The 21,591-nt window shown below is 49.5% G+C and overlaps 1 protein-coding gene across 1 annotated transcript in view; it reads left to right on the forward strand.

The window, feature by feature from the left end:
- The first annotated feature begins 5,598 nt into the window (after window positions 1–5,598).
- The window catches only part of LOC120941356 (neural-cadherin-like), a 140,901-nt gene continuing 124,908 nt past the window's right edge, over window positions 5,599–21,591 (forward strand). Inside the window, exon 1 of the mRNA XM_040354693.1 lies at window positions 5,599–6,193. Within this exon, the coding sequence (XP_040210627.1) occupies window positions 5,599–6,193 (595 nt within the window). The remainder of the gene's footprint in view (window positions 6,194–21,591) is intronic.

The following is a 21,591-nucleotide window of genomic DNA, read 5'->3' on the forward strand; positions in this document are numbered from 1 at the left end:
TCAGTGGGAATGTGGGATTACAATGTTCCAGCTAAAAAAAAAAAAAATGAAGAGGGCACATTTGATTGGCTGATGCAGGCAGTCCCTGTGTTTCCCGAGAACTGTCACAAATCCAGTATAGTCAGATCTCTTTCATGAGCCAGAAAAGAGGAACTTTCCCAGAGTGCGGGAAAAGTCATTCCAGGAATGTCTGATGAATCCTTAGGGAGGGGGATGTGATGATGAAAGAAATGAATGGTACCCTGGAGTAACAATGGATGTCACTGTCAGCCTAGCTCCGCCTCCAGCACACCTTGTCAGTGCTGTGATGGGGAGGGGGCGTGTCCCCCACCTGTATGCTGTGGGTGTCAGTTCTGTGATGGGGAAGGGGCGTGTCCCCACATGTGCTCTGTCGGCCTCAGTGATGGGGAGGGGGCGTGTCTCTCACATGTGCTCTGTGGGTGTCAGTGATAGGGAGGGGGCGTGTCTCCCACATGTGCTCTGTGGGTGTCAGTGATAGGGAGGGGGCGTGTCTCCCACATGTGCTCTGTGGGTGTCAGTGATAGGGAGGGGGCGTGTCTCCCACATGTGCTCTGTGGGTGTCAGTGATGGGGAGGGGGCGTGTCTCTCACATGTGCTCTGTCGGCCTCAGTGATGGGGAGGGGGCATGTCTCCCACATGTGCTCTGTGGGTGTCAGTGATGAGAAGGGGGCGTGTCTCCCACATGTGCTCTGTGGGTGTCAGTGATAGGGAGGGGGCATGTCTCCCACATGTGCTCTGTGGGTGTCAGTGATAGGGAGGGGGCGTGTCTCCCACATGTGCTCTGTGGGTGTCAGTGATGAGGAGGGGGCGTGTCTCCCACATGTGCTCTGTGGGTGTCAGTGATAGGGAGGGGGCATGTCTCCCACATGTGCTCTGTGGGTGTCAGTGATGGGGAGGGGGCATGTCTCCCACATGTGCTCTGTGGGTGTCAGTGATGGGGAGGGGGCGTGTCTCTCACATGTGCTCTGTCGGCCTCAGTGATGGGGAGGGGGCATGTCTCCCACATGTGCTCTGTGGGTGTCAGTGATGAGAAGGGGGCGTGTCTCCCACATGTGCTCTGTGGGTGTCAGTGATAGGGAGGGGGCGTGTCTCCCACATGTGCTCTGTGGGTGTCAGTGATAGGGAGGGGGCGTGTCTCCCACATGTGCTCTGTGGGTGTCAGTGATAGGGAGGGGGCGTGTCTCCCACATGTGCTCTGTGGGTGTCAGTGATGGGGAGGGGGCATGTCTCCCACATGTGCTCTGTGGGTGTCAGTGATGGGGAGGGGGTGTGTCTCCCACATGTGCTCTGTGGGTGTCAGTGATGAGGAGGGGGCGTGTCTCCCACATGTGCTCTGTGGGTGTCAGTGATAGGGAGGGGGCATGTCTCCCACATGTGCTCTGTGGGTGTCAGTGATAGGGAGGGGGCGTGTCTCCCACATGTGCTCTGTGGGTGTCAGTGATGAGGAGGGGGCGTGTCTCCCACATGTGCTCTGTGGGTGTCAGTGATGAGGAGGGGGCGTGTCTCCCACATGTGCTCTGTGGGTGTCAGTGATGGGGAGGGGGCGTGTCTCCCACATGTGCTCTGTGGGTGTCAGTGATGGGGAGGGGGCGTGTCCCCCACCTGTATGCTGTGGGTGTCAGTTCTGTGATGGGGAAGGGGCGTGTCCCCACATGTGCTCTGTCGGCCTCAGTGATGGGGAGGGGGCGTGTCTCCCACATGTGCTCTGTGGGTGTCAGTGATAGGGAGGGGGCATGTCTCCCACATGTGCTCTGTGGGTGTCAGTGATGGGGAGGGGGCATGTCTCCCACATGTGCTCTGTGGGTGTCAGTGATAGGGAGGGGGCTTGTCCCCACATGTGCTCTGTGGGTGTCAGTGATAGGGAGGGGGCGTGTCTCCCACATGTGCTCTGTGGGTGTCAGTGATAGGGAGGGGGCGTGTCTCCCACATGTGCTCTGTGGGTGTCAGTGATAGGGAGGGGGCGTGTCTCCCACATGTGCTCTGTGGGTGTCAGTGATGGGGAGGGGGCATGTCTCCCACATGTGCTCTGTGGGTGTCAGTGATGGGGAGGGGGTGTGTCTCCCACATGTGCTCTGTGGGTGTCAGTGATGAGGAGGGGGCGTGTCTCCCACATGTGCTCTGTGGGTGTCAGTGATAGGGAGGGGGCATGTCTCCCACATGTGCTCTGTGGGTGTCAGTGATAGGGAGGGGGCGTGTCTCCCACATGTGCTCTGTGGGTGTCAGTGATGAGGAGGGGGCGTGTCTCCCACATGTGCTCTGTGGGTGTCAGTGATGAGGAGGGGGCGTGTCTCCCACATGTGCTCTGTGGGTGTCAGTGATGAGGAGGGGGCGTGTCTCCCACATGTGCTCTGTCGGCCTCAGTGATGGGGAGGGGGCGTGTCTCTCACATGTGCTCTGTGGGTGTCAGTGATAGGGAGGGGGCGTGTCTCCCACATGTGCTCTGTGGGTGTCAGTGATGAGGAGGGGGCGTGTCTCCCACATGTGCTCTGTGGGTGTCAGTGATGAGGAGGGGGCGTGTCTCCCACATGTGCTCTGTGGGTGTCAGTGATGGGGAGGGGGCGTGTCTCCCACATGTGCTCTGTGGGTGTCAGTGATAGGGAGGGGGCGTGTCTCCCACATGTGCTCTGTGGGTGTCAGTGATAGGGAGGGGGCGTGTCTCCCGCATGTGCTCTGTGGGTGTCAGTGATAGGGAGGGGGCGTGTCTCCCACATGTGGTCTGTGGGTGTCAGTGATGGGGAGGGGGCGTGTCTCCCACATGTGCTCTGTGGGTGTCAGTGATGGGGAGGGGGCGTGTCTCCCACATGTGCTCTGTGGGTGTCAGTGATGGGGAAGGGGGCTTGTGCTCTGTGGGTGTCAGTGATGGTGAAGGGGGCGTGTGCTCTGTGGGTGTCAGTGATGGGGAAGGGGGCGTGTGCTCTGTGGGTGTCAGTGATGGGGAAGGGGGCGTGTCCCCTGTGGGTGTCAGTGATGGGGAAGGGGCGTGTCCCCTGTGGGTGTCAGTGATGGGGAAGGGGGCGTGTGCTCTGTGGGTGTCAGTGATGGGGAAGGGGGCGTGTCCCCTGTGGGTGTCAGTGATGGGGAAGGGGGCGTGTCCCCTGTGGGTGTCAGTGATGGGGAAGGGGGCGTGTCCCCTGTGGGTGTCAGTGATGGGGAAGGGGGCGTGTCCCCTGTGGGTGTCAGTGATGGGGGAGGGGGCGTGTCCCCTGTGGGTGTCAGTGATGGGGAAGGGGCGTGTTCCCTGTGGGTGTCAGTGATGGGGAAGGGGGCGTGTGCCCTGTGGGTGTCAGTGATGGGGAAGGGGGCGTGTGCTCTGTGGGTGTCAGTGATGGGGAAGGGGGCGTGTGCTCTGTGGGTGTCAGTGATGGGGAAGGGGGCGTGTCCCCTGTGGGTGTCAGTGATGGGGAAGGGGGCGTGTCCCCTGTGGGTGTCAGTGATGGGGAAGGGGGCGTGTGCTCTGTGGGTGTCAGTGATGGGGAAGGGGGCGTGTGCTCTGTGGGTGTCAGTGATGGGGAAGGGGGCGTGTGCTCTGTGGGTGTCAGTGATGGGGAAGGGGGTGTGTGCTCTGTGGGTGTCAGTGATGGGGAAGGGGGCGTGTCCCCTGTGGGTGTCAGTGATGGGGAAGGGGGCGTGTCCCCTGTGGGTGTCAGTGATGGGGAAGGGGGCATGTCCCCTGTGGGTGTCAGTGATGGGGAAGGGGGCGTGTCGGTGATGGGGGCGTGTGCCCTGTGGGTGTCGGTGATGGGGAAGGGGGCGTGTCCCCTGTGGGTGTCAGTGACGGGGAAGGGGGCGTGTCCCCTGTGGGTGTCAGTGATGGGGAAGGGGGCGTGTCCCCTGTGGGTGTCAGTGATGGGGAAGGGGGCGTGTGCTCTGTGGGTGTCAGTGATGGGGAAGGGGGCGTGTGCTCTGTGGGTGTCAGTGATGGGGAAGGGGGCGTGTCCCCTGTGGGTGTCAGTGATGGGGAAGGGGGCGTGTCCCCTGTGGGTGTCAGTGATGGGGAAGGGGCGTGTCCCCTGTGGGTGTCGGTGATGGGGAAGGGGCGTGTCTCCTGTGGGTGTCGGTGATGGGGAAGGGGGCGTGTCCCCTGTGGGTGTCGGTGATGGGGAAGGGGGCGTGTCCCCTGTGGCTGTCGGTGATGGGGAAGGGGGCGTGTCTGTGATGGGGGCGTGTGCCCTGTGGGTGTCGGTGATGGGGAAGGGGGCGTGTGCTCTGTGTGTGTCGGTGATGGGGAAGGGGGCGTGTGCTCTGTGGGTGTCAGTGATGGGGAAGGGGGCGTGTCCCCTGTGGGTGTCAGTGATGGGGAAGGGGGCGTGTCCCCTGTGGGTGTCAGTGATGGGGAAGGGGCGTGTCCCCTGTGGGTGTTGGTGATGGGGAAGGGGGCGTGTCCCCTGTGGGTGTCAGTGATGGGGAAGGGGGCGTGTCCCCTGTGGGTGTCAGTGATGGGGGAGGGGGCGTGCCCCCTGTGGGTGTCAGTGATGGGGAAGGGGGCGTGTCCCCTGTGGGTGTCAGTGATGGGGAAGGGGGCGTGTCCCCTGTGGGTGTCAGTGATGGGGGAGGGGGCGTGTCCCCTGTGGGTGTCAGTGATGGGGAAGGGGGCGTGTCCCCTGTGGGTGTCAGTGATGGGGAAGGGGGCGTGTCCCCTGTGGGTGTCAGTGATGGGGAAGGGGCGTGTCCCCTGTGGGTGTCGGTGATGGGGAAGGGGGCGTGTCCCCTGTGGGTGTCAGTGATGGGGAAGGGGGCGTGTCCCCTGTGGGTGTCAGTGATGGGGAAGGGGGCGTGTCCCCTGTGGCTGTCGGTGATGGGGAAGGGGGCGTGTCGTGATGGGGGCATGTGCCCTGTGGGTGTCGGTGATGGGGAAGGGGGCGTGTGCTCTGTGTGTGTCGGTGATGGGGAAGGGGGCGTGTGCTCTGTGGGTGTCGGTGATGGGGAAGGGGGCGTGTCCCCTGTGGGTGTCAGTGATGGGGAAGGGGGCGTGTCCCCTGTGGGTGTCAGTGATGGGGAAGGGGGCGTGTCCCCTGTGGGTGTCAGTGATGGGGAAGGGGGCGTGTGCCCGGTGGGTGTCAGTGATGGGGAAGGGGGCGTGTCCCCTGTGGGTGTCAGTGATGGGGAAGGGGGCGTGTGCTCTGTGGGTGTCACTGATGGGGAAGGGGGCGTGTCCCCTGTGGGTGTCAGTGATGGGGAAGGGGGCGTGTGCTCTGTGGGTGTCAGTGATGGGGAAGGGGGCGTGTCCCGTGTGTGTGTCAGTGATGGGGAAGGGGGCGTGTGCTCTGTGGGTGTCAGTGATGGGGGCGTGTCCCCTGTGGGTGTCAGTGATGGGGAAGGGGGCGTGTCTCCCACATGTGGGTGTCAGTGATGGGGGAGGGGGCGTGTGCTTTGTGGGTGTCAGTGATGGGGAAGGGGGCGTGTGCTCTGTGGGTGCCAGTGATGGGGAAGGGGGCGTGTCCCCTGTGGGTGTCAGTGATGGGGAAGGGGGCGTGTCTCCCACATGTGGGTGTCAGTAGCGGCTGTAGTCAGAGCTGAGAGTCTCAGTCACCCGCTGACTCTTCATCAGGACCCGTCCATGTTCCAGTAGCGGGCACTATGTACAGGCTGCACACCCAGGACCCCATTCTATACTCCGCTCTCCTCTTCATGCTGTGCCAGGCTGCCAGTCCTGCAATATTTCCCCATGGAAGTCCCGGCCATTCCTCTGGGGTCCCGATCCCCCCTCCTGATGGGACTGTGGCTGGTGCTGATGAGAGCGATCAGTCGGGAAGAGGACGGACAGCTCTTCATGGATTCTCCCCATCCGATCTCCTGACTTCTACACCTGAGCCACCCTCCCCCCTGTACCATCCTCTCCCTCATATTCATCCTCTGCCACCAGCATTACCACCCGCTACTGCCCCATCACTTCCTTCTCTGCCCCCACTTATTGCCCGATATAGATCGGCCAGATTCATTCAGCCTCTGGGGATATCTTCTTCCTACACTGTGCGGGTACCAGCAGGGGGCGCCCTAGGGGAGACGATCTTCACTGTCCCCGATAGGAGGTATCGGGGCAAATGGTTTGAGATCAGCTGGCCCCCAGAGCCCCCGATGAGGATAGAGAGCGGATCTGGTCGGCTGTACCTGACCCAGAAACTGCAAGGAGGACAGACAGAGATCCAGGTGAAGGTCCACAACCTGGAGCAAGGTGAGGGCGACCTGTCATTGGCACCATACACTATACAATCTGATTGTACCAGCTCCTTCATGTAAGGCCTGTGCGATTCGATAGAATTTGACTGTTAAATCTCTATCTATCTATCTATCTATCTATCTATCTATCATCTATTCTATCTGTCTGTCTATCTACCTATCTCTCATCTCTATCTATCTATCTCTCATCTATATCTATCTATCTATCTATCTATCTATCTATCTATCTATCTATCTATCTATCTTTCATCTATATCTATCTATCTATCTATCTATCTATCTATCTATCTATCTATCTATCTATCTATCTATCTATCTATCTATATATTCTCTCATATACTTCTAAATATCTATCTATCTCTCATCTATATCTATCTATCTATCTATTCTCTCATCTACTTCTAAATATCTATCTATCTCTCATCTATATCTATCTATCTATCTATCTATCTATCTATCTATCTATCTATCTATCTATCTATCTATCTATTCTCTCATCTACTTCTAAATATCTATCTATCTCTCATCTATATCTATCTATCTATCTATCTATCTATCTATCTATCTATCTATCTATCTATTCTCTCATCTCTATCTATCTATCTATCTATCTATATTTTATCTATCTATCTATCTTTCTATTCTCTCATCTCTATCTATCTATCTATCTATCTATCTATCTATCTATCTATATTTTATCTATCTATCTATCTATCTATCTATCTATCTATCTATCTATCTATCTATCTATCTATCTATTCTCTCATCTCTATCTATCTATCTATCTATATTTTATCTATCTATCTATCTATCTATCTATCTATCTATCTATCTATCTATCTATCTATTCTATCATATATATCTATCTATCTATCTATCTATCTATCTATCTATCTATCTATCTATCTATATTTTATCTATCTATCTATCTATCTATCTATCTATCTATCTATCTATCTATCTATCTATCTATATTTTATCTATCTATCTATCTATCTATCTATCTATCTATCTATCTATCTATCTATCTATCTATCTATCTATCTATCTTTCATCTATATCTATCTATCTATCTATCTATCTATCTATCTATCTATCTATCTATCTATCTACACATTGTATGTTTTTGTTACATTTTATTGGGTTTGATATATTAAATAGTTGTGGTAAATGAGATTGTGCGGGGATTGCCTGTCCACCCTACACACATCATTTCTGCATGCGGTCAACCCATAGAGCCAATCACTTTAATCGATCAGGTATCTGAAATGAAAGATATACTGCAAATAATCTCATATCATTCAGATCACTGTATAAAAAAATAAAAATAAAAGTTTATTGGAGGTCAAAAGTGACCATTTAACAATCCACCGATCTTCATCCCGAATCTTATATTAAAATCTACTAAATTATTTCAGAGTTTTAAAAGTTAGTGAAGAAATTCCACAGTTTAACAGATGGGAATATGGTAATAATGTGCTATGTATATTTATGTGCCAGTTTGGTTGGGCGCAATCATCGCCATCTATGGGGTTCTCTGCATTCACTTGGGCAACTTTCTAGCAATTTTAATATTTTGAATCCTTTTGTTGCATAATAATGTGTCAAATGATCAGAGCTTGGGTCTTAAAGGGGCATTAAATACCAGGATTGCATTACATACAGAGTGTAGAGTTCAGGGGGGTTACACACAGAGTGCAGAGCTGTCACTTGTAAACACAGAAACCAGACTTCTGTGTTTACAAGTGATTGTGGTGAGTGGGCACCAAAGGGTCTGAGCCAGAGGTGGTGGAACTAAGTTCCCCCTGAAAAAAAGCCCTGCAAATGATCGATGGCAGTGAGAAAATGTGTATCTAGGATCGTTGTGTTCTTTTAATTGAGTGCATTTTGTATTTGTTTCTTTGGATTGCATTTGTTTTGGGACCTTTTTCCTTTCTAGAAGAGAACAAAAAACATAAAAGCACATTTATGATGAGACACAGGACAGGTGTGAGATTTTGGGAAGGGGCTTTCTGTATTCCTTTAGGAGCTATTTAAAGGCATAGTAAACCTTAACATTTAATATATGAACCCATGGTAATATTATATATGTATGAAATAAATTGTAGGGATTAAGGCTGGCTTCAACTGAAGCGTCAGCCGCGGTGACGGTATAGCCGCGCTATTTGTAGCGCGGCTATACCATCGTGTTTACCGCGATATTCGGGCGCTAGCGTTGAGGTTTTAACCCCCGCTAGCGGCCGAAAAAGGGTTAATACCGCCCGCGTTGCGGCGGTATTACAGCGGTATTACAGCGGTATTACCGCGCTTTCCCATTGATTTCAATGGGAAGGCGCGGTATAGGAGCGGTGAACACACCGCTCCTATACCGCGGTAAAGATGCGGCTAGCAGGACTTTTGGAGCGTTCCTGCTAGCGCACCGCTTCAGTGTGAAAGCCTTCGGGCTTTCACATTGAAGAGTACAGGGCATGATTTTTCATGCGGTATAGCAGCGCTATTTTTAGCGCTGTACCGCATGAAAAACATCCCAATGTGAAAGGGGCCTTAGTGTTGGACCCTTTATTGCTGGCTGTGTATTGCTGTCACCCTCTCTGTAACATTATCTGAATTTTTAATTTGTCTCAATGACCTTTGTCACTAAAGTTGGCCATAGATGGGTAGAATTTCAAACAAACAAAACTTCTTGAGGAAAGAAAATTCTAAAAAAAAGTGGGGGTCAAAATGATGTTCATTTTTTACTACATTGATGAGAAAATTCAAAGGAGCAAAGTGGAAAAGTTTTCTCGACCAAAAAAATTTCTAACAGTGAATGTGGTTTTCGTTTGGTAAAGTCCAAAATGAAATATTAACAGCAAGCAAAATCTTTCTAACAACAAACGAATGTTCTAAGAATATAAGTATGATTTTTTTCTAAGCCCTCTTCCACGCAGGAGGACTCCATCGCTACGGAGTCCGCCAGCTCCTGCCGGCTCAGCGGGAGTTCTCTCCGCTGAGCTGGCGGATGACAAGTCCCTCTCTGCTCACTGAGCGGGGAGGGGCTTGTGCAGCGCCACTGTCTCCTATGGGGAGATCTGATGAAAACGGACAGCATGTTCGTTTTCATCAGATCTCACAAGATCCGATCCGCCATGGACAGATGGGGATGTATCGCCATCCGTCTGACTTTGGCGGATCAGATGTCAGCGGACAGGGCCGATCCTAGGCAGGGTGCGCGGGGTGCTCCGCACCCAGGCGCCATAGAGGTGGGGGCGCCGAAGCTTCAAAGTGCTAATGGAGCACATGTAGCGGGTGCTGCGGTTCCCCATCCCGCTTGCTCTCTCCGCTGGCAACTGACGAGCGCATACCCCCCACTGTCCCCGGAATCCGGGTTGGGTACCGCAGCACTAATTAATTCTGTCCGGTGCGCGTGGAGCAGTCTTTTGTCTGCCCCGCCCCCTCTGCGTGTGTCGGCTCTTCTCCCATAGGCGGTGTGATGAGAGGCTTCTGGGTTAGCCGGAGCTGCTACCAATCATCCCGTGCACTCCCAGAAATGCTCTCTTTGTGCCACCCTCCTAGTAATCAAAGATGCCATATATGCCCCGCCCCTTGTAATGTACTTCTGCTCCCAGCGCGCCTGAGCTACAGGGATCTATTGGATAGGTACTGATCTATTTGGACATCTGATGTGGGGCGGGGGCTCTGATGGGGGACACCTGCTGTGGGGGGGGCTCTGATGGGGGACACCTGCTGTGGGGGGGGCTCTGATGGGGGACACCTACTGGGGGGCTCTGATGGGGGACACCTGCTGTGGGGGGACTCTGATGGGGGACACCTGCTGTGGGAGCTCTGATGGGGGACACCTGCTGGGGGGGACTGTGATGGGGGACACTAATGAAGACTTCTTAGTTGAGCATCTATCTCTGTGTTTGAGTCATAGCCATAGAAACATTTGTAAAGGGGAGGAGTTAGTAAGATGACCATGCCCATGTGGCGGGCACCAGCAATATTTCTGAACCCAGGTGGCTGTGACCCTAGGATCGGCCCTGTCAGCGGACATGTCTCCGCTGATATCCGACGGTCCATAGGACTGCGTGGAGCGGCCGTTCAGGTCCACCGTCAAAACTGACAGGCAGACCTGAACAGTCCGATCGTGTGAAAGGGGCCTTAGACTTTTCCTAAAAATGTGCATCAATGGCCAGTTTAAACCACTCCTGGACCACCGCACGACTATATAGGTCCTGACTTTGAAGAGGGATATCATGGTTATGGCAGCAGCTGCTGTCACATCTGAAGTATCCATCTCTTCAGGCAGCGGTCCGGTTTTTGATAATGGTGGTCTCTGCAGGGGACTCACCGCGAGATCACCGTTGGGGGCTCTTTTTTCTAGCAAAAAAACTTGTTTTTAACTTATAAACACAGTCTGAAAAACAGTCATGGTCCTTAACCATTTAAGGACCCCTTCACGCCGATATACGTCGGCAGAATGGCACGGCTGGGCACAATCACATACCTGTACGTGTCTCTCTAAGCCCAGCCGTGGGGTCACGAGCATGCCGCCGGCGGCGCGCTCATGACCCGGTCCTAAGCTCCGTGACCGCGCCTGCGGAACCCGCGGACCTGATCGCCACCGATGTCCCGCGATCGGTCACCGGAGCTGAAGAACGGGGAGAGGTGTGTGTAACACACCTTCCCTGTTCTTCACTGTGGCACTGTCATTGATCGTCTGTTCCCTGATATAGGGAAAGACGATTAATGACATCACACGTCCAGCCCCGCCCCCCTACAGTTAGAAACACATATGAGGTCACACTTAACTCCTACAGTGTCCCCTAGTGGTTAACTCCTAAACTGCAATTGTCATTTTCACAGTAAACAATGCATTTTATAGCACTTTTTGCTGTGAAAATGACAATGGTCCCAAAAATGTGTCAAAATTGTCCGATGTGTCCGCCATAATGTCGCAGTCATGAAAAAAATCGCTGATCGCCGCCATTAGTAGTAAAAAAAAAATTATTAATAAAAATGCAATAAAACTATCCCCTATTTTGTAAACGCCTACAATTTTGCGCAAACCAATCGATAAATGTTTTTTGCGATTTTTTTTTTTTTTTTTTTACCAGAAATATGTAGAAGAATACGTATCGCCCTAAACTGAGGGGATTTTTTTTTTATATATTTTTGGGGGATATTTATTATAGCAAAAAGTTAAAAATATTGAATTTTTTTAAAAATTTTCGCTCTATTTTTGTTTATAGCACAAAGAATAAAAACCACAGAGGTGATCAAATACCACCAAAAGAAAGCTCTATTTGTGGGGAAAAAAGGACACCAATTTTGTTTGGGGGCCACGTCGCACGACCACGCAATTGTCAGTTAAAGCAACCAGACATTCTCCCTTCATAGTCAAACCTATCTCTTCATAGCCAGACGTTTACCCTTCATAGCCAGACATTCTGCCTTCATGGTAAAACTTATCTCTTCATAGCCAGACATTTACCCTTCATAGCCAGATATTTCCAATGCATAGCCAGGCAATCTCACCCATAGACAGACATACTCGCTCCATAGCAAGGCACTCTCCATTAATAAACAAGCATTTTTTCTTCATAGACACACATTCTCCCTTTGTAGCCAGACATTTTCCCTTTGTAACCAGTGATTCATCCTTCATAACCAAACATTCACCTTCGTAATCGGGCATTCTCCCTTTGTAGCCAGACGTTCTCCCTTTGTAGCCAGGCGTTCTCCCTTTGTAGCCAGACGTTCTCCCTTTGTAGCCAGACGTTCTCCCTTTGTAGCCAGGCGTTCTCCCTTTGTAGCCAGACGTTCTCCCTTTGTAGCCAGACGTTCTCCCTTTGTAGCCAGACGTTCTCCCTTTGTAGCCAGACGTTCTCCCTTTGTAGCCAGACGTTCTCCCTTTGTAGCCAGACGTTCTCCCTTTGTAGCCAGACGTTCTCCCTTTGTAGCCAGACGTTCTCCCTTTGTAGCCAGACGTTCTCCCTTTGTAGCCAGACGTTCTCCCTTTGTAGCCAGACGTTCTCCCTTTGTAGCCAGACGTTCTCCCTTTGTAGCCAGACGTTCTCCCTTTGTAGCCAGACGTTCTCCCTTTGTAGCCAGACGTTCTCCCTTTGTAGCCAGACGTTCTCCCTTTGTAGCCAGACGTTCTCCCTTTGTAGCCAGACGTTCTCCCTTTGTAGCCAGACGTTCTCCCTTTGTAGCCAGACGTTCTCCCTTTGTAGCCAGACGTTCTCCCTTTGTAGCCAGACGTTCTCCCTTTGTAGCCAGACGTTCTCCCTTTGTAGCCAGACGTTCTCCCTTTGTAGCCAGACGTTCTCCCTTTGTAGCCAGACGTTCTCCCTTTGTAGCCAGACGTTCTCCCTTTGTAGCCAGACGTTCTCCCTTTGTAGCCAGACGTTCTCCCTTTGTAGCCAGACGTTCTCCCTTTGTAGCCAGACGTTCTCCCTTTGTAGCCAGACGTTCTCCCTTTGTAGCCAGACGTTCTCCCTTTGTAGCCAGACGTTCTCCCTTTGTAGCCAGGCGTTCTCCCTTTGTAGCCAGGCGTTCTCCCTTTGTAGCCAGGCGTTCTCCCTTTGTAGCCAGGCGTTCTCCCTTTGTAGCCAGGCGTTCTCCCTTTGTAGCCAGGCGTTCTCCCTTTGTAGCCAGGCGTTCTCCCTTTGTAGCCAGGCGTTCTCCCTTTGTAGCCAGGCGTTCTCCCTTTGTAGCCAGGCGTTCTCCCTTTGTAGCCAGGCGTTCTCCCTTTGTAGCCAGGCGTTCTCCCTTTGTAGCCAGGCGTTCTCCCTTTGTAGCCAGGCGTTCTCCCTTTGTAGCCAGGCGTTCTCCCTTTGTAGCCAGGCGTTCTCCCTTTGTAGCCAGGCGTTCTCCCTTTGTAGCCAGGCGTTCTCCCTTTGTAGCCAGGCGTTCTCCCTTTGTAGCCAGGCGTTCTCCCTTTGTAGCCAGGCGTTCCCCCTTTGTAGCCAGGCGTTCCCCCTTTGTAGCCAGGCGTTCCCCCTTTGTAGCCAGACATTCACCGCTCATTGTCAGACATTCCCCCACCGTAGCCCGACATTCACCGCTCATTGTCAGACATTCCCCCTTCACAGTCAGACATTTTCTCCTAAAAGTCAGACATTTTACACCAAGAAATACAATATTGTGAGTAAAATTCGTATTTTTATTATGAGCCTCCATTGGAAGGTGAGGAGTCCCATTACTGGGTGTTATGAAATGCGGCTTATTTTAAATCAGCTTTTTCCTTGTCTCTCCAAAGTCAGCCCATTGTGTGGCTGTGATGTCCCCAGCCTGAGCTCTAATGACAGGGTATTGACAGGCATTCTGCCCTCGGGGAGGGTCTGTTCATAGACAATGCTGGTCAAGGTTATTTGATTTGGTCACCATCCTAAGATGTTACTGTGCAGGGCGCCTGTACTGTGCCATCCTCATATCATATAATACAAAGGGCACAATTCACAAAGCTTTCAAGCTGATCTCTAGCTGAATTAAAAAAAAAAACACCTTCAGTGGCATCTTTCCCGCACTGCAGGGCTTACACTGTCATGAATGCCTAGGGTACCATTAAAAAGAATTCTTACCATATGCCTCACTCCTGCAGGTTCCTTCTCTTTAGCTTCTGTTGGGCACTCAATGGGGCAGCTGCACTCAGATGTCAACATGCACAATGCAGGACCAGCATCCCAATACCCAAAACTAGGGTTGTCCCGATACCACTTTTTTAGGACCGAGTACAAGTACCTATACTTTTTTTTAAAATGCAGCCATGTGTCCCCAAATGCAGCCATGTGTCCCCAAATGCAGCCATGTGTCCCCAAATGCAGCCATGTGTCTCCCTAAATGCAGCCGTGTGTCTCCCTAAATGCAGCTTTGTGTAGGTCCCGCCCCCCCCTGCCGTCTAGTTGATCGGCGCTTGGGGAACATAACAGCTTTCATTTGAATAGCTGTGTGTTCCTTGCCGCGCGTTGTCATATATAGCCCCTCCCCCTTGTCCGGGCACTTTGATAGACAGATCACCCATCCAATCCTGGGATGGGTGATCTGTCTATCAAAGTGCCCGGACAAGGGGGAGGGGCTATATATGACGGGCACGGCTGGGAACACACAGCTATTTAAATGAAAGCTCTTATGTTCCCCCCGAGCGCCGATCAACTAGATGGCAGCAGCTCTCCTCTAGTGGCATGTTTTACATACCCGAGCACTTACCTCCACTGTGCAGTTCGTTTTGCACAGAGTGCCCCCGATCCATGTCTTCTGGGGTCCCTCGGCGGCTGTCTCTGGTCCTCCTCGCAATTAGTAACCACAGTCATGCGAGAGCTCGCATGGTGGTCACTAATTGCGGGCGTGCTCCCTGTATCACTCGGCCCCACCCCTCGGCGCGCTGCGTCACTGGATGTGATTGACAGCAGCACCAGCCAATGGCTGCGCTGCTCTCAATCCATCTGCTCTAGCCAATCAGCGGCCAGGCTGAGCGGCAAAGAGGATATCGGGACCGATTTTTCTTTACAACTCCTTTAACCACTTGCCACCCACGCTATAACCAAATGACGGCTACAGCATGGCTGGCCAGTTCTGAGAGGGTGTCATATGACATCCTCCCGTGATCATGCCTGCTGCAACTCACTCTGTGATCACAGAACACAGCTGATCACAAAGGGCCAATCACAGTGGCCTTTTACCTGATGATCACCTGATCAGTTGTGTTCAATTACGGCAGATCACGATGTAAACACAAGCTGGTTATCGGCATTCCTTTTCTTGCTCTGACAGCATGAGGATAGGAGAGCTGATAACTGGCTTGTGTGAAAGGGACATCTATACGTATAATCAGGGCATCAGTGTCCTGATTATCAGTGCAGTCCCAACAATGCCCATCAGTTCTGTCTGCCTATCAGTGCCCACCAGTGATGCCAATCAGTGTCGCCTATCAGTGCTACCTATCAGTGCTACCTATCAGTGCCACCTCATCAGTGTCTGCAATTTATCAGTCTGTTGTGCCGGCTTCCCATTATTGATTTAATTTTCAGCAAACCAGGGTGGATTTGATTTAAATAACGAGTTAAGTTACTAGTAAAAAGGTTTGATTTAAATCATAATTTTTATCTCTGTCCCGCAGCGGCTTCTTCTTCTGACCCGCTGTTGACTCACCGACAGTCCCATTCACTTTAACCACTTAAGGACCGCCTCCTGCACATATACGTCGGCAGAATGGCACGGCTGGGCACATGTAAGTCCTGTACTAGTACCCAACCGTGGGTCGCGGGCGCGCGCCAGTGGCGCACTCCCGCGACCCGGTCCGAAACTCCGTGACCGTGGGATTAGCGGACCCGATCCCCGCTGAAGTCCCGCGATCGGCCCCCGGAGCTGAAGAACGGGGAGAGCCGTTCTTCACTGTGGCGGCAGCATCGATCGTGTCATCCCTTTTATAGGGAATCACAATCGATGATGTCACACCTACAGCCACACCCCCTACAGTTGTAAACACACTTCAGGTCACACATAACCCCTTCAGCGCCCCCTGTGGTTAACTCCCAAACTGCAATTGTCATTTTCACAATAAACAATGCATTTTAAATGCATTTTTTGCTGTGAAAATGACAATGGTCCCAAAAATGTGTCAAAATTTTACGAAGTGTCCGCCATAATGTCCCAGTCACGAAAAAAATCGCTGATCGCCGCCATTAGTAGTAAAAAAAAAAAAAATAATAAAAATGCAATAAAACTATCCCCTATTTTGTAAACGCTATAAATTTTGCGCAAACCAACCGATGAACGCTTATTGCGATTTTTTTTTTTGCCAAAAATAGGTAGAAGAATACGTATCGGCCTAAACTGAGTAAAAAAAAAATGTTATATATTTTTGGGGGATATTTATTATAGCAAAAAGTAAAAAATATTGCATTTTTTTCAAAATTATCGCTCTATTGTTGTTTATAGCGCAAAAAATAAAAACCGCAGAGGTGATCAAATACCACCAAAAGAAAGCTCTATTTGTGAATCGCAAAAAGGGGCAAGGTCCTTTAGCTGCATTTTGGTCCGGGTCTTAAGTGGTTGGCTGGTGATGCGGCAGTGACACAGCAAGGTGAGGCATGTGGCGGCAAAAGGTGAGTAGATGCCCGCTAACAGGCGTTGCCATGATGGATCTTAAAGATGACAGGTGTTCTTTAAATGTCTTATTCTTGCTGGTAGTTAGAAACTTTAATATTTGCAAACAAAATGAAGGTTTCCTATTTAGAATAATAAGCTGTCACGTCAGAACCGATTCAATCATACAGTTTGTAGTGTACATATATTTGCAAAACAATGGGATAAAGGAATATTCCTAACTTTGTTTTATCGTATCGTTACTGTGACATTGTGTGAATGCATCAATTCAGTGCATGTTATCTCAGCTTTCAGAGCTTGGATTCATTGAATGAGTTTACTAAAAATGTAAATATTGCAGAATATATAGCCTCATGCTACATAACTAAGCACCATTTCTTGCTGAATAAACTAAATTATTAATGTATCTTCAATAGAAAACTATCTTTATATAGATTGATTTTTTTCGAAAAGCATTTTATTAAAATAAATTTTATAAAAATCAAAAGAATCGATTTAAATAAAAAATTCTGTTTAAATCAAGAAAGTCATATTTTTTTGATTTTTTAAAGAAAACATTGATTTATATCCACCCTGCAGCAAACACATAGAAAACTACTTATTAGTATTATTTGCCATGTATAAGATTCCTTTAAACTTGGTTCACAAATTTGCGAATCGGATGTATTTTAACCACATCTGATTCTCATAACATGTGAATCAAACTGGCTTTTAATGGAGCCGGTTCACACATGTCTGTTTTTAAAATGGGCCCTGATTTTGGGCCCGGTTTAGGTGAGAATTAACATAAGATAAGTTAAGGATCCTTTAGGTAGATTCAAAAAGAATTAGGCCGGCTTATCAGTAGATAAGCCGACCTAACTCTGAATCTACGCCGGCGTTTGTTTAAGCGTATGCTCAAACAGAGATACGCTTAAACAAAGCTAAGATAGGCCGGCTTGCGCCGTTCTATCTTAGCTTGCAATGTTTCTGATGGCCGCTAGATGGCGCTTCCATTGCGGCCAGCGTAGATTATGTAAATGAGGGGATACGCCGATTCACGAACGTACGCCAGGCCTACGCCGTCGAATTACGTCGTTTCCGTAAGGGATAGGCCGCCTAAAGTTAGAGCTATGCTCTAGTGGCCTAGCCAATGTTAAGTATGGCCGCCGTTCCCGCCGCAAAATTCGAAATTTTAACGTTGTTTGCGTAAGTCGTCCGCGAATCGGGATTTACGTCGTTTACGTCCACGTCGAAATCAATAGGCGTACTTAGCTGCAATGCGCACTGGGAAATGTAGTCACCCGGCGCATGCGCAGTGTCAAAAAACTTCAAAAAACGTGAGGTCAAGCCTCATTTCCATACAACACGCCCCCCTCCAACCAATTTGAATTAGGCGCCCTTACGCCCGCTCGTTTTAGGCTACGCCGCCGTAAATTAGCAGGTAAGTTGATTTAGAATCACTACTAGCCTAACTAATTTACGGCGGTGTAGCCTAAACAGGCTAGGCTACGCTGCCCTAAAGTAAGGCCAATGTACCTGAATCTACCTACTTATATTCAACTGAGAGTCAGAGATCTGAAAATGAGAGTGTAGATATTGAGATGACAAGATTGCACACCCTATGTGAAAATCATGCCTCATCCCTCCATCCAGGCAATTGTAGAGCACTTAACCTTTAAAGTGTGTGTATAGCCAAAGCTTTTTATTTGATTTATTGGTTTCAGATAGAGTAGAAAAATGTAAGCCTGTCTGGTTATGTTTTTCTGTAACAAACTGGGGAGATTTTTATTTCCTGTCTTGGACATGCAACAGGAAATAAGAGGAAATCTCACTAAAGTGAGTGTAATTCCCCTCTACACTGCTGTTGCTGGAACAGCTTGTCACAACCTGTCCTAAGTACTTTGTTAATCACTCAGTTTCTCTTTACTGTGCTACTCTTTTTATTATTAATGTAGTCTAAGGCCTGTCCTATTGAGATACACAAAGATATATGGAGATACACAGTGAAATTCACTAAGCTTTATTTGTACAACTACAAAAACAAACAAACTGGAGGGCACACGCACCTAGTGCATTACCAAAAACATTTATTAAAGGGATAAAGACTGCTGAGAATGAATACTCACAAAATTGGAACTTGTACAAGCCAATGAACCACAAGATGCAATACAGCTAAGCTCCGAGGAAGGGGATGAGCCCCCAAAATGCGTCAGTTTGACACCACAATAGGGTGTAATTGGAGTATGTGCATTCTCCACTGTATGGCATCTTGTGGTGCATTGGCTTGTACAAGTTGCAATTTTGTGAGTATCCATTTGCAGCAAACTTTATCGCTTTAATACACAGGTGTCAAACACAAGGCCCGCGGGCCAAATCTGGCCCTCCAGGACATTTCAGGTGGCCCTCTCACCTCTCCTGCAGCTGCAGGAGAGCTCCAGCCCTCCTCTGGTCCTCCTCCAGACCCTTAGGCCCCTTTTTACACTGGGGCAGTATGTGTGTGGCGGTATAGCGTGCCATTTTTAGCGCGATATACCATCGGAATTGCCGTGGAATTGTGGCGGTGTTCGGCCGCTAGCGGTGCGGTATTAACCCCTGCTAGCGGCCGAAAAAGGGTTAATACTGCCCGCAATGCGCTTCTGCAGAGTCGCATTGCCGTGGTGTCCCATTGTTTTCAATGTGAAAGAGCGGTATACACACCGATCCTCTCAACGCTCCAAAGATGCTGCTTGCAGGAGATTTTTTTCTCCCGCCAGCGCATCGCCTCAGTGTGAAGGCCCCCGGGCTTTCACATTGAGAATGCTGGGGCAGGAGTATTTCAGGCGTTATTTATGTGCTATTTTTAGCGCTAAAACACCTGAAATACTCCTCAGTGTGAAAGGGGCATTACTTTCTGCTTTCAAGCAATGCATCCAACTTCTTCCCAGCAGCAGCAGCATAAGGAAAGGGGGGTGCACTGTGATGTAAGGGAGAGTGGGGGACTTAACTTCTGATGGTGGGGTGGCTCTTGACATCTAAAGTAAGGGGAGGGGATGCGCTGAACATCTAATCTTACAGATACAACCGGCCCTTTTGAGGACAATCATAATGCTGATGCGGCCCTCGATGACAATTAGCTGCAGCCAGTTTGTATCCCTGGAGGCCCTAATCTGTATCTTGGGTCAGTCACAGGCCCTAATGCCTCATCAAAGCAGTTACATGTGAACAGCAGTGATGCCAGCCTTTGATTTGTAGAGTGTACAGATCAGGCCCCACTACTGCGGGCCACGTTTGTTGGTACACTGTGTACATGCAGATAGTTGCTCCTCTTCAGTCTGTTACAGCTGAGTAGGACTTAACCAGAAAAAAAAATCTTCAATATGTTTTAATGTTTTTTCACCTCAATGCATTCTATTTTTCAGCATTTTTTAGCTTTTATCAGTGTTTTTACAGCTGAAAAACTCCTATTAAAACCCACTAGTTCTGAATTTTCTTTCCAGCCAGAAAACGCCCCCTGCCAAAAAAACGCCTTATAACAGCCTGTGGGCAAGGACAGATAGGATAACATGCTGGGGAGTTTACTGGCTGCAGAAAAAAACGTCTGAAGCCAAAAACAGCAGCTGTAAAAATGTCCAGTGTGCATGAGGCCTTCAGTGAAACTAGGAAGGTTTCTTATTCAGTCACTTCCTGTTATGGTGTGACAACTATCACCCAGTTGTACCCCTGCTTTGTCACCTGATTACGTAACGTAAGACCCCGATTCAGACAACAAGGGGCCTTGCCAACACAAATTATGCAGACATGATCCACTGTTGTCACCATTAGTGCCGGTTAACACTACCACGACTTGGGATCCGACTTGTGTCGCCCCAAGTCGCGCAACATGAGAAATTCAATTGAAGTGAATGGGAGCCGTCTTAATGTACAATACTGAAGTCACTCCGACTTCAGAAAAGGTTCCTGTACTACTTCAAGGCGACTTCTAGGCAACTTGTACCAACTGCACAGTTGGATCTCTGTCTTAACTGAAGCAACTTTACAGGAAGAGAAAATAGTTTACTCAGGCAAACCCCACCCTCCCAGAGCTGATTATTCTGTGATTGGCCACAGCCAAAGTCGCCTGTCTTGGAAGCAACTTTAGGTCACGTTGTAAGTTGCTCCAAGTTGCGCTGAAGTTGCCTTGCAAAATCGCGCTGAAGTTGCCTTGCAAAGTCGCGCTGTAAGTCGGGTTGCCCCTGTGTGAACCGGCACTTAGTTAACCAGTCCAGAGTAATGATGTGCAGCAATTGCATATAGACACAAAGTGGATAAAAAAGCTGTGATACAAAGATAAAAATAGTATTTTTTATAAAAAAGAAAAACATGCATAGAATAATGATACACAATGCTTTAGCAAACTAAATGTCATCCAGTTAGACTTTACATCTACGTTAATGTGCGTCTGCCATCAAATCGCCCTGTGCTGCCAAAGATCTGTTCACTATATCCTACTCCTCTCTGTACAGCCACCTCACACCAGCAATAACAAAGGAATGTTCAATCCAGTGTGACTGTGTGGTGCGGGGACTATAAATAATATTTAGTAATTAGCCCTCTCAGCCATTTCAAAGTCTCCTGTTTACATTTGCGGAGTCTGAGGTGACTGTCAGTACAAGTACATTATACTAATATGGTCACATCTGTATGGCGTCCCCAGAGAGTTCACGTTGGGCCAGTCACCTGACCTGCACCTCGGCACTGTGAGCTCTTCAGTTTATAAACAGGAAAGAGGGGAATCGGCTATACCGAACCCAGTATTTGTTTTCTTTAGATGTGTCTGTGGGGTTATTAATGGCTGCATTCGTGAAACGTGATATGAACTGTTTATCCTCGGCAGAGGTATGACTGTTGAAAAGTAAGAGCTTGTTCACAGCATTCAGTGCATGTTATTGTGTGTATGAGGCGTGTGCGCTGATGTGCGGTGTGAACACGCACTGCTATGTGTTGTTGAAAGGCACTGCAGTGCTTTCCTTATTATTAATTCCTTTCCTAAAAATCTCTATGCTATTCTATGGGCTGCAGTATATTGTGATGCATTGTCACATGTTGTAACACCAGTTTGTGTGCTGGAAAAAAAATAATTTCATTATGTTTATATTTCTCTGTTTAGGGTTGAACTTTGGGGTTAGACAGCAATAGCTCACATTTCAGAACACTGGTGAACAAGCCCTAATGCCGCGTATACACGATCAGAAATTCCGACAAGAAAGTCAGATGTGAGCTTTTGGTCGGAAATTCCGACCGTGTGTGGGCTCCATCGGACTTTTGCTGTCGGAATTTCCGGCAACAAAAGATTGAGAGCAG

Source organism: Rana temporaria, chromosome 5, assembly GCF_905171775.1.
Source record: "Rana temporaria chromosome 5, aRanTem1.1, whole genome shotgun sequence".
Taxonomy (NCBI): Eukaryota; Metazoa; Chordata; class Amphibia; order Anura; family Ranidae; genus Rana; species Rana temporaria.